This window comes from Lactuca saligna, chromosome 4, assembly GCF_052625555.1.
Source record: "Lactuca saligna cultivar CGN05327 chromosome 4, ASM5262555v1, whole genome shotgun sequence".
Lineage (NCBI taxonomy): Eukaryota > Viridiplantae > Streptophyta > Magnoliopsida > Asterales > Asteraceae > Lactuca > Lactuca saligna.
Window position 1 is genome coordinate 213,826,366 of NC_136420.1, and position 12,356 is coordinate 213,838,721.

General features: G+C 36.1%; 3 protein-coding genes across 7 annotated transcripts; 1 reads left to right on the top strand and 2 right to left on the bottom strand.

The window, feature by feature from the left end:
- Positions 1–276: 276 nt before the first annotated feature.
- Positions 277–4,212, top strand: LOC145043317 (protein WEAK CHLOROPLAST MOVEMENT UNDER BLUE LIGHT 1-like). 5 transcript variants are annotated; one of them, XM_078991937.1, is made up of 5 exons: positions 277–509; positions 612–721; positions 853–1,160; positions 1,441–1,936; positions 2,295–4,212. In XM_078991937.1, the coding sequence occupies exons 4-5, from the start codon at positions 1,457–1,459 to the stop codon at positions 4,038–4,040; spliced, it is 2,226 nt and encodes a 741-aa protein (XP_078848063.1). In that variant the 5' UTR covers positions 277–509; positions 612–721; positions 853–1,160; positions 1,441–1,456; the 3' UTR covers positions 4,041–4,212. The 5 variants fall into 5 exon arrangements, with proteins under 5 accessions (XP_078848063.1, XP_078848064.1, XP_078848062.1 ...); XM_078991936.1 differs by lacking the exon at positions 853–1,160 and having other exon boundaries at positions 278–523; XM_078991935.1 differs by lacking the exon at positions 853–1,160 and having other exon boundaries at positions 278–509; positions 597–721.
- Positions 4,213–7,025: 2,813 nt separating this feature from the next.
- LHCA5 (photosystem I light harvesting complex protein 5) lies at positions 7,026–8,925 on the bottom strand. The gene is made up of 6 exons (XM_078991941.1): positions 8,667–8,925; positions 8,430–8,562; positions 7,928–8,040; positions 7,722–7,826; positions 7,312–7,400; positions 7,026–7,213 (listed from the first exon to the last, which is right to left on the bottom strand). The coding sequence occupies exons 1-6, from the start codon at positions 8,864–8,866 to the stop codon at positions 7,071–7,073; spliced, it is 783 nt and encodes a 260-aa protein (XP_078848067.1). The 5' UTR covers positions 8,867–8,925; the 3' UTR covers positions 7,026–7,070.
- A 152-nt stretch (positions 8,926–9,077) lies between these two features.
- LOC145043318 (Vacuolar import/degradation, Vid27-related protein) lies at positions 9,078–11,425 on the bottom strand. The gene is made up of 2 exons (XM_078991940.1): positions 9,598–11,425; positions 9,078–9,492 (listed from the first exon to the last, which is right to left on the bottom strand). The coding sequence occupies exons 1-2, from the start codon at positions 11,197–11,199 to the stop codon at positions 9,202–9,204; spliced, it is 1,893 nt and encodes a 630-aa protein (XP_078848066.1). The 5' UTR covers positions 11,200–11,425; the 3' UTR covers positions 9,078–9,201.
- Positions 11,426–12,356: the final 931 nt, after the last annotated feature.

The window sequence follows — 12,356 nt, forward strand, 5'->3', positions numbered from 1 at the left end:
TCCGTAGAGCCCCTCTGCGGATCCCATAGTCATTCTATAAATCTTTAAATTTCATGGTTAAAATGTTGAGTTATATGGAAAAAACTTTTATAAAATACATACTCACCTCATTTTTCAGATTTGATTGAATAAAATGAGATACACAAACCTACGAAAAGTCCAAAAATAACAGCAAGTCAGACTCGGAGTCAGAGTGTCCGCGTGGGAATTAGGTGTGTGGCGGCGACTTTTCCACATAATATGAAGAAAAGGCAGCTGATTGCTCTCCACCATCCAAAATTTATAATACGACTTCTTTTTTCTTTTAACTAAATATCCATTACAAAATTAAAAAAGACAGCTCTCATGCCTCTCGGATTATGTATGTCGCCTTCATCAACGCACACACTTGTATTCGATTATCCATTGAATTTTGAATTCTTACAACCTTCGTCAATCGTCATATCGAGGAGCTACTGATTGAAGCAAAAGAGGCTGATTAATTAAAACAAAAAGAAATCCGTTGTGAGGTAGGCTCCACCGTGTATGTTCCTTCAAATTCACTTTTACTTTTTGTTCAATCTCTTTTACAGTAATTAATCATCATGTTGATTTAGGTTTTCTCTTTACAGTGAGTTTGACGCTATAATCGTTGATTTATTGGAGTCAATTGAGTTATTGGGGCTAATATCAGGATATAAGTTTATATTAAGCCCCTGGATTTGACTCCGAGGGTTTACTGGTATGCCGTCTACACATCTTTCTCCATCTCTTTGATTTGAAACTATTAGATTTGGAATTATTCGTTGTTTGATTGTTGCGTTTTTAAGTTCTGAATTAGTTTCTTAGCTCGATGTTTTTGGTATGATGTAGGGAGATTAGTCGATGTATTATGTTCGGAGTTAATTATAGAGATGATTGCTTATAAGCCTTATGAACATTCGAGTCATTCCAATAATCCAATTTGCCAATCGCCTTCGCGTTTAAACAGTATTCAAATCGCTAAACCCTTGTCCCCTTTACAAATAGGCCTCGATGCAAGGATATTCAGATGCTCACTGGATTTTACTGTTGGCCGATGAACTTTTTCCTTATATGATATTCCTACTATATTGCTAATTTTAACAAAAAGAGGTGGAGTAGGAAGATTGATGATTGAGAAAGGTTTTGTACTTTGGAAGGTATGTGAAAGTAAATGAAGTAGTTGAATCTTCTTGATGTACTTCATCTGGCTCCACCTCATGAAGGTTGCAAAAATAATTTCATTCAAGATGTCCCATGCAAATTACCTACATGTCCATTGTCATAACTACAATTTTTTGATGCCCTTTTTGATCTTTTACCTTGAATTGTATCATATATTCTTTCTGTTGTTATTCCCCAACATGGTTTCATTTGTCATTTTACAATGCTTATCCCAACATTGATAGGCACTATATTACTTGATTATTGAAATTTCAGATCTGACTTTTCTGGAATGGATGAAATAAAAGCTGTTGAAGAGGGTTCAACTACAAATGGTGAAAGTAGTACAAATTTACCAAATGATAAACCCGTTTCAGATGCCTCGATACCCTTAAAGAATACATCTGATGAACCTGAAACTGAACAAGAAACTTCCATTGATAATCCTTCTACCCCTACAGAATCAAAACCTGATGATTTCCCAACAGAAAAAGATAGTCCCATGGGCGAATCTCTTGCTCAAGAAGCAGCAGTTCCATCAGAAACATCTGCAGAAAAACCAAATAATCCAGAATCACCTGTATTACTTGCAAAAGGAGAAAATGGGGATTCTTTAGTTGTGTCCAATGATAATATTGCTAAAGAAGTCAAGAACATGGGCCCAAAAGTAGGTGATATTGACACAGCTGCACCTTTTGAATCTGTTAAAGAAGCTGTTTCCAAATTTGGTGGCATCGTTGACTGGAAAGCCCATAAAGTTCAGACTGTTGAGGTATTTATTATCTTCTTCAACATCTTTTTTTCATGTTTTAAAAAGATATTCTCTTTGGTCAATGAATTTTGACTTTTATACATCCAAAGTCTTTAAAATTGTCACTAGCCAATCAAATCACTTTGCCTTAAAAACGAGTTGAATGCAAGAAATGGCAATGTACTTCCATTGATTTGTTATTTGTTATTATAGCATTCTACTTTCACTCTTCCTAATAGAAAATTGTATTTTGAAAAATCTATTTAATTATAGCAAATTTTCACTCCTATAAATGGGTAGATTTTATTTTCCAAGTTTAGTCCTTTAATTAGAAAAAAGTTTAAAGTGTAATATTATAATATGATGCTATTTCTTGTAGAAACGCAAGTATATCGAACAAGAACTCGAGAAAGCAAACGAAGAAATCCCATTATTCAAAAAAAAATCCGAATCTGCAGAAGAAGCTAAACTACAAACCCTAAAAGAGCTAAACACCACAAAAAGACTCATAGAAGAGCTAAAACTAAACCTAGAAAGAGCCCAAACTGAAGAACATCAAGCCAAACAAGATTCCGAATTAGTAAAACTAAGAGTCCAAGAAATGGAACAAGGAATCACCGATGATTCCAGTGTTGCCGCCAAGGCACAGCTCCAGGTCGCCCAAGCCCGCCACGCAGCGGCGGTTTCCGACCTCGAAACCGTAAAAAACGACCTCGATTCCCTCCGTAAAGACTACGATTTACTGGTGGCGGAAAAGGATGTCGCCAGCAAACGAGCCCGGGCGGCGGCGGCTGCCGCCAAGGAAGTCGAGAAGAAGGTTGAGAATTTGACCATTGAACTCATGATGGCGAAAGAAACTCTGGAATCGACTCATGCCGCCCATTTGGAAGCCGAAGAACACCGGATTGGAGCTGTGATGGCGAAAGAACAAGATTCGTTGAATTGGGAACGGGAATTGAAAAAGGCGGAAGATGAAATTAGAAAAGTCACCGAACAAATCGGTTCGAATAAAGATTTGAAATTGAAATTAGATGGATTGAAAACGGAATTGGCGGTTTATATGGAATCGAAGTTGGGGAGTAATGGGAGTAATGATTCCGGGGTTGGAATGGAATTGGCGAAGAAGGATTTGGAAGCGGCGAAGGAGAAGATTTCGAAAGCGAAAGAAGAAATCGCGTTTTTGAAAACGGCGGCGGGGTCGCTTAAATCGGAGCTCGAGAGAGAACGGGCGGCACTTACCGCGGTGAAGCAGCGGGAAGGGATGGCGGCGGTGGTGGTTTCGTCTCTTGAATCGGAATTAAACCGGACGAAATTGGAAATTGCTCGGGTTCAAGCAAAGGAGAAGGAGGCTCGGGAGAAGATGGTGGAGCTTCCGAAACAACTCCAAGTGGCGGCGGAAGAGGCGGATTTAGCGAAATCACTGGCGGCGGAAGCTCGGGAGGAGTTGAAGAAAGTGAAGGAAACGGTGGAGCAAGTGAAGGCCGGAGAACGGACGATGGTGAGCCGGTTAGTTGCCGCCCGTAAAGAGATCGAAGCGGCGAAAGCTTCCGAGAGGTTGGCGTTGGCAGCGATTGCGGCGCTAAAAGGGAGTGATTCCGGGGCTGGAATCACGGATTCCGGAGTTACGGTTTCGTTAGAGGAGTATTACGAGTTGAGTAAGAAAGCGCATGAAGCGGAGGAGGAGGCGAATGCGAGGGTTGCGGAAGCGATCTCCCGGATTGGAATCGCGAAAGAGTCGGAATCAGAAAGTTTGAGGAAACTTGAGGAAGTGAAGTCGGAATTGGCGGAAAGAAAGAGAGCTCTCGAGGCATCATTACGGAAAGCGGAAAAGGCAAAAGAAGGGAAGTTGGGGGCGGAACAGGAATTGAGAAAGTGGAGGTCGGAACACGAGGAAAGGCGGAAATCGGGAGCGGGAGCGAGAGGGAGTTTTGAAGAGGTGAAAAGTGTGGGACCCGGGAGCCCTTTGCCACCCCGGAATGTGGCAGCCGGAATGAAGACGGTGTTGCCGGAAAGTGGTGGGAATACGACGGAATCGTCACCGGAGGTGAGGGGTTTGATGAAGAAGAAGAAGAGGTCGTTTTTTCCAAGGATATTTATGTTGTTGAGAAGGAATAAGAGAGGTTAAGTGATAAGTGGGTGATGTTGAAGGTATTGATTGTATACATGTAAACATATTATGTTGGTTTTGAGTGATTGTAATTGTGTTTTTTTTTTTTTTTTTTAATTATGATTGTGATTCATTTGTATGAAAGGGTGATGAGGGAGGGACATAATATGATTGGGGTTTGAGTTGTGTATTGTTTCAGTGTTCACTTCTATAAAAGTAGATAACAAAACTATTAATTTGAATATAACGTGATTACGTGAAACGTATAAAATGATAAAATATGGCATTGACATTTGCAATTTTAAAACAAAAAAGTTTAAACCATTGTTATTAAAATATTAGGTTTAAACAAAATAAACATAAGATAAATTGTTATTACCATTTTAATATCGTTTAATGATATTAAGTAAAATGGTTTTCTGAATAATTAAGTTTCTTAACGTGGTTGGATTGATATGGGATAATTCAAAGTATTTGAAATATAAAAAGACAATGAAAAGATATTGTATACTTTTAAAATTTTCAATTTAGATTTGGTCATTAAAGTTTGACAATGAAATATAATTATTAGTTGTTTTTTATATTTTTTTATTCGGTTGTAATATACGTTGCCACGTTGACATCTCTTGACAAAAAAAAAAAAAAAAAAAAAAAAAAAAAAAAAAAAAAGGCGAAATGAGTAAGCTTTTTGAGGAGCTTTGTGGTGTGAGCTTTTTGTTCATACAAGGTGGATTTCAAAAAACTTAACGGATTAAAAGTTTTTTTTTTTTTTTTTTTTTTTTTATACATAGACCCTGTTAAGCTTGTGATATACTCTGCATCACATTTTGTTTGTGATTAAATGATAAAAAAGATGGGTTCGTTTTCTTTCTTTTTCTTTTAGTGTTGAATTGTATAAAAACACTACTAAAATGCTAGAAAAATGAAGCCATTACACATGGATGTCTAACTGAATTTTGTAACCAACTCAGTTGACTGTAAGTTTGTGTTCCTACTACCAAACCATCCAAACAAGAATCTAACAATAGTGTCAAAAATAGTTTCATTTCTAAGTTATTAGATCCAAATACACAGGAATTATATAAAAGTTCCATAAAACCCACCAAGCATGGACGGATTTACTATGTTGCACGGGGTAGCACAGGCTACCCCTTAAATTTTCCCGTCAAATGTAAATTTAGTGAAAATTCGTCCCAAATCCGTTGGAAATCTGTCACAATCCATCACGAATCCGTTGGTAATCCATCATAAAGTCTGATAATTGTGAATTTTGTGTAAATTCGTGGGACGTCTGACTTTTCTTTCTGAATCCGCCACTGCCACTAAGTTGTCATGATAAATGTTTTCATTACTTTTTGTTCGGTCCTTAAAATACATGGAATCTGCCCACATAAAACATATCCAAAATTGCAATTGTGGGTGAAAGGGAGACATTACCAACGAGCAATCGCACTCCACAAGCTAGCCTACTTGCAAGTTGTTCAATTTAACTCACAAATTAACTAGCACTATAAATTTTTGATGTATGTATTTGGTCATAGTCTCGTAGACTTGCTTCTATAGATTCTTTGTGTTTAAGTAAGTCTTTTCAAGTATTTAAAATGTGTGAATTACTCAAAAGTGTTATATTTTATTCTAATGAGTTCTTAAAACATAACCTTGAAGCAAATCTTCATAATTATATTCATCGATGCAAGATTAAATAGTTTGAAAAGAATTGAAAACTTGATAGAGATGATGGTTGAAACAAACAAGTACACAATATATGCAATGACATATCCTTTACTACAACCAACAACTTCACAACATATGCAATCTTCATCGATGTTCAAAGGGGCTGAATGCCTTTGCCTCATGATGATCGAAAAATGTTGGATTTTATGTTTTTGAAAGACGGGAAAACCATTGAAGTTGGTAGCACGTTGGAATGGAACACGACAAGTAGTGAGAAGATGAAGATCATCATCCTATTCTCATTATGGGAGATGTATGTGGATTATGATCCGACTAGTTCATATTTTTTGGTCACTTATCATTTAATTGTATTCAATTGGTCATTAAACTTTTTTCAGTGTTCTTATTACACCATTAACATGCATTTTAATTAGTAATTTTTTCATGTTGGATGTAATAATGGATGCAATGTTAATGTTAGTTAGATCTAAATGAACAAGGTTTTGTCATTATTTAAACTCAGAATGGTTGTCATGGTTGTCATGTAGGATTCTGTACATGTTGAAATCTACTTCAATAGTGTAATGAGAACTAAATAAAATAATTTAGCAATGCACGGAATATAACTAAAAGTTAAGTAACCTAAATAGCAAATTGAATATTGTTGGTTGCCATTTGTATCACATTAGCTTTATTCAGGGGGTGTTTGACAAAAAAACTTATGGCTTATTAGCTAATAAGTCAGAGAGAGTTAACTTATAAAAAAATGATTTATTAGCGGTTTGTCACCGCTATAAATTGGTTTTATCCAAACATTTTTTAGCTTATAGCAGTGTGGAACCGATAATAAGGTAATAACCTCATTTGCCAAACACCAACTTAATTTGTTGAAAACCAGGTAAATTTAATTAGAAGTTAGAATGATGTTAAATTTTATATGAAAAAAGATTATGTACATTGAGTAAACTAAGCACACTCATTCTATGTGTTGTTTGGATTGTCAATAAAAACTCGTTATTTGATTATTATATTCTCAAAAAATATAGATAATCAGTTTTTTAATGTTTAATAATTCGAAAACAATTTCAATTATTGACCTTTTGAGTGATAAAAAAATTCACAATGAATTTTGAACCTGTTATAACGAAACAAATTATATATAATGTTTTTGTAACAGACAAACGGATAAAATCAATCTCCGTTTTTAAACTGAATGAATGGTGATGACTAATGATAAATATTTGAAACACTAAAAGGACTTGCGGTTTAATTTTTGAAATTTTATATTTATGAGGTGGTTTTTGTCTTTTTGAGATTGCCTTTTTAACATTTTATAAAAAAAAATATATATTAGAAAATAAAACTATAATATTGTCAAGAACCAGATCCAGAAAGAGTTTGAATAATGGTTTGATGCCATGGGTTGGATAGGTGCTTAACAAGATTGTCGATGGGCCCCACATGTGTCACGTTAGCCTGCACGATTATTCCTAGCATTGCCACCATTGCAAGCCTCCCTACAAGTTTAAACATCAATTAAATTAGTCCAAAAAACCCTGAAATAATCCAAATTTAAAGGTTTAAAAAAAATAAAAATAAATAAATAAACTGGCACCATTTTTTATCTCCTTAAGCTTCCACTCATGAGCATTTTTAATATCTTTAGCAAGGCCTAGAGGATTTAGCAATGGCCCACCAGGATATCTGTTACATACGTATAAACTGTTAATTTGTTCGGAATTGAAATGAAATTATGAACGAATAGAAAGATTATATAATAATGTAACAAGTCATATCATTTTATGATCACGTTTCATTATCCATACAATAATAAAATCTCGTTAAAACCTTATAACATTTTTTTTAAGTTTCTTAGATAAATAAACTTTATTTTAATTAAAAAATGATAATTTTTCAACAGATTTATTGTTGAGGGCTACATATATGAAAATGTGTTATGCAAAATTTCATTTCAAAACAGCTGATAAATGTCATTTTAGTAATGGTTATAGAGTTATATTATACCCTGGTTCTAAACCTTCTAGGGCAGCTTCTAAACCAAAAAAGGAGCCTTCTTTTGCTTGAGACCCCGGATTAGTAAAATCCATGTACCTTTTTGTCTCAGCAAACCTGTCAAAACTCCAAATTCAGTTTCAAAATCAGAAATCAGATGATTTTAACTTTTAAGATCAATACAAGATAAAATAAAATCGAGTTTTAAATTAAGTTACCCCATTAAAAGTAATTGAACAATGAACAGTGTCCTAGTACTCGCAAAACTGAACTTGGTGGCACCCGCTTCATACCACACTGGTAAGTCACTTATCCCTGTTACCCGAAGCAACTACAACCAAAAAAAATAGCATGAAAACTATTTATAAGGGATAATCACAAAATTGACAAAAATGGGTTCAACTGAGAATTGTAAAATTGTTTTATGAATGGTCTCCACCATAAAAAAGTAACCTTAGAATATGTAAACAAAATCGTATTTTGTCGTTATATTGCAAAGTTGTTCATTCTTTTGTGAAATGATGTCATTTTGCATCCTTTTATCTAAATTTCATGGTTTGTAGGAATTTCATGATTGACTCGTTTTAAAAATAGTTGGTCATTTTGTGTTTATGGGGAAAAGATGGTCAATTTGTTAAATCACTAGCACAGCATAAAAGTCTGATATATGTTGGAACCGAAACTCTGACACTGTGTGACCCTATAAAAAAAGGAACTCACATCAGTAAAAAGAATTCCAGCAACTCCAGCCATGGCAAAACGGGAATGAACCAGCTCAGCTTGCACATACCACTTCAAGCTCTTCGGGTCCTCTCCAAGTCCAAGTGGGTCAAACCCAAAATCTCCCACAAGACTTTACATAATAATAAAAATATAAAATAAATAATGTAATAAAGATTTCAAGATTCAAAGTGAGTATCTATCAACAAATGTTGTATTGTAATTTGTAAGGCTCACGTTCCATCAAGATAGGGTGGAGGGTCAAGCCCAGGAAGCCATGTAGGTCTTTGTTGAGCTTTAATGGCTGTTTTCAAGAATCTTGAACTCCTATAGCATCTACCACTTGTACCAAATGCTCTTTTGTTTGTACTATTGTAGTTTACAAAAGAAGATGAAGAACAAGAACATGCTAAGCTTCTCCCAACTGAAACACTCATCTCTTTCTCTTTCTTTCTCCTTATCAAAAACAGCCCTTGAAAAGTTCAAATGTCGAGCATAGAAAACCAAAAAGGGTTATTAGGGTTTCTTTGGGCCCCACTAATATCCAAACATGTGATGGAAATTCACAACTTATCCAAAAACCCTTTTCAGCCATTGATTCATAAACATTCAAAATAATCAAAATAAACACACCAACAAACACCTTCATCAACAAACGACAACTAGTAAGTAGTTAAGTGCTTAAGATTCTCCTTAATCATTACAACAATAATCAAGAAAGTTCTTTTTTTTTTTTTAATGTAAACAAAAACAAACTAGAATTATCTTTTGATTAAGCATAAGAAAGTCTGCTAGATATGCTGAAAGAGCTAACTTTCATTGGAGTAGCAACAACAAGAGGAGCTTCAGGTGAATCAGTAACTGCAAACTTTTCATGCATGAAACGACTATCAACAATGGAGTCATCTTTAGGGACAATCTTGTAGCAATAACAACTCTTCAATCCCATTTGGTTTTTGTAGCATTCGTGGGACCCATCTTTCACTTTTTGAAAATTCCATATCACACTGAACTTTCCCACAGTAGCAACCAGATGCCGTTCTTGCTTCCCATCTTCAGTCACCTATGTCAAATTTACCAAAATACCCATAATCAACACAAAACATATATACATTATACATTATACAATACAACAATCTATGAACACATAGGTGAAATTGAAACATACCCAAGAGAATTGGGCCCCACGGAAGTTATTGTTGACACCAGCTCTATGAGAATCAAGAGGATTCAATTTCAAAAGTCGAGGAGCTGAAATATTATTTCCCATACGCCCTGAAAAACCTGTCTTTGATTTCCCATCTTTATCAGTAAATAAAGTGCAAATGAGGATCAAATACGTATCAGTTGTTCCTAAAATCCACTTCCCATCGTAAGTAACATCAACGTGAGTGATTGGTGATCCAAGTCCAGGAAAAGCAGTTTTTGCTTGTCGCATGGAAGTGATGGAATACAATCGTATCTTTCCATCAACAGATCCAACAACAATGGATCCATCGCCAGTTGTTGCAAAGCACTGGAAGTTTGTGCCTCTAGAGAATTGATGACCTTGTGTCCAGTTCAAGACAGGGGTATTTGTGTCCACGAGGTTTTGAACTATTCCATGTCGATCTCGCATGTCCCATCTGCAAAGACGATTATCATCCAGACCTAAGAAAGTTGATCCAGAAGGATCCATTTGAGCTCCTTTGCTGTCGTTTGTTACGTCTCTCATGGTGATATCAGTTCCATCTTTTGCGAATTTCCATTCGGTGACTACTTTTCCTGTTTCTATATCGAATTGGTGGAGACCATTGGTGTGTGGCTTCCCAGATCTCATTGGACTCATTAACAACATGTTTGTTTCGGCTTTCATTAGAAGGGCTTTTCTAGGAGTGGATTCGGTGTGACCTTTCATGGAGCTGTCGAAATTGACATAAACCCCTTTTCCATGGATGCCATGGCTATAATTTTTGACGACTTGAATACCGGAATCACTTACCAGAAAACTGTTGTCTAGGGCTCCTAATGCTAAGCTTTTTATGCTTCCCCCTTTTGCAGCCTCCTCGAACTCTTCTCTTAGGTCATGGTTTGCTCTGACTGGAGTCTTGAAAGCAGGGCTTTTGGAGAAACTGTCTTCAGCATCCTCCCACATGGAATCATCAGCAGCTTCAGGATTTGCCCATGATACGAAATCTTTTCCATAAACTTTAGCTTTGTTTTCATCATTACACTCAAACCCGTAAGTGTTTTCAAACAAACACTTCTCGTATTGGTCGATGAAGACCTTGTAATCCTCGATGCTGAAAAACTTCATAGCATAAACACCATTTGATACGAAATCTATACGTCGCTGATCCATTATCGGCTTCAGTTGCAACTGTTGATCAACAGGAGACCGAACTTTTGACCCGACTTTCAAAAACCAATATAGATCTTCATCTCCCTCTTCATCGTCTCCGTCTTCTTCCATAGTCGTTTTAACGAAAGAGTATGAACTGATCTTATCGGCGACGACCCATTTGGACTGAGCAGTGTTTCCACCGGTATGAATGTAAAGCTTAACGGCATTCTTCAGGGTTTGGTTCTTAGATTGGTATTTCAGTTTTAGGGCTTTCAACTTTGCATCAATTTCGTCAACAGACGAGGGTGTCTTCGTTGGGGTTTTGGAGGGTGAATGGTGGTCTTTGACGTCTTCGTAATTTTCTTCTTCTTCTTCTTCAGACTGCTGTTCTTCTTCCTCGGATTCAGAGTCGGAGATTTCCAAATCCCGGCTTTCTGCGGCACCCATTTCGAGTTTCTTTGAAATTGATTTGGGTGTTAGGGTTTGTTAACGAAGCTGCAGTTAGATCTGAGTGAATGGTAGTGGGGGAAGGGAGGAGAGGAGCGTCGGTAGGTGGAGGTGAAGAGGCGCGCAAATTGAAATTTTGAAATGACTGATGACTGCTTCAAAATTAGGGTTTTGGTAGTTGCCCACCAGGCCAACACTCACAAAGTCACAAGTCGCAACCACAAGGGCTACAATGTGTGTCCAAACTATTTTCAAATGGAACCATTATTTAATTTTTAAATAAGAGAAAATTCTTTTTTATCTATATTTTTTTTTAAAACACACATAATCATTATTTACATTTAAAGTTTATTTATTATGTTCAAGAGAAATAGCTAATTTTATTTACTATTTTTAATTTAGTTAAAAGTTAAGATAAATTGACCAAAATATTCATGTTTTTCGCTAGTAGCACACGAAAATTTCACCACCACTGAAATCACCTTTTTAATCAAATTTTACTTTTTTTTATTTTTATTTTTTATTTTTTATATTTTTTTTTTTGGCTAAAACGACATTTGTAATATGTTTGCGAATTAAAATTGGGTGTAAAAATCTTAATGTGGGTTGACTTTATGTGCTTCTTGTAGCTATCCAGGTAGGCATGAGTAAAAGAACCGAACCGGTTGGAACCGGTCCGACCAGGACCTGAACTGGGAACCGGCTTCGCCAAAATCAAGAACCAAACCGGCCCGGCGGTTCTACCGGTTCCGGTTCCGGGTCCGATTTTTGCCGGTTTTTCGATTTCAAAACCGGTCTTTGACAAATAGCAACATATTTGCGTTAGGGATATTGTAAATTGATGTTAACCGGCTTGATTATGAATTAAACAAAGAAAATGGAGCTTAGATCTAATTTATGAAGCTTTGTTTGTTTGATAAAGATTATAATTCATGGATTATTTTTCTAATCTGCTTGATTGTTGTTTATTGCAGGTGTTAGAGTTAGCTGCAAATGCGGCTAGGGACAACAAGAAAACCAGAATCATTCCAAGGCATCTTGCCATCTTCTATTGGGCATTAGAAACAATGAGGAGCTTGGGAAATTACTGGGTGGAGTTAGGATTGCTCATAGTGGTGTTCTTCCAAATATCAATCCTATTTTGTTGCCAAATAAGA

What these genes read in the sequence shown, in the direction of transcription:
- LHCA5 (XM_078991941.1), bottom strand. Translation starts at nt 8,866, where the DNA reads ATGAGTGTTTCAGTTGGGAGAAGCTTAGCATGTTCTTGTTCTTCATCT. An exon ending in CTAGAAGGTTTAGAACCAGG is followed by an intron (nt 7,401 to 7,721) that starts GTATAATATAAC and finishes CGTATGTAACAG; the next exon opens with ATATCCTGGTGGGCCATTGC. An exon ending in GCTTAAGGAGATAAAAAATG is followed by an intron (nt 7,214 to 7,311) that starts GTGCCAGTTTAT and finishes TTAAACTTGTAG; the next exon opens with GGAGGCTTGCAATGGTGGCA.
- LOC145043317 (XM_078991937.1), top strand. Translation starts at nt 1,457, where the DNA reads ATGGATGAAATAAAAGCTGTTGAAGAGGGTTCAACTACAAATGGTGAA. An exon ending in ATAAAGTTCAGACTGTTGAG is followed by an intron (nt 1,937 to 2,294) that starts GTATTTATTATC and finishes TATTTCTTGTAG; the next exon opens with AAACGCAAGTATATCGAACA.
- LOC145043318 (XM_078991940.1), bottom strand. Translation starts at nt 11,199, where the DNA reads ATGGGTGCCGCAGAAAGCCGGGATTTGGAAATCTCCGACTCTGAATCC. An exon ending in GTGGGGCCCAATTCTCTTGG is followed by an intron (nt 9,493 to 9,597) that starts GTATGTTTCAAT and finishes AATTTGACATAG; the next exon opens with GTGACTGAAGATGGGAAGCA.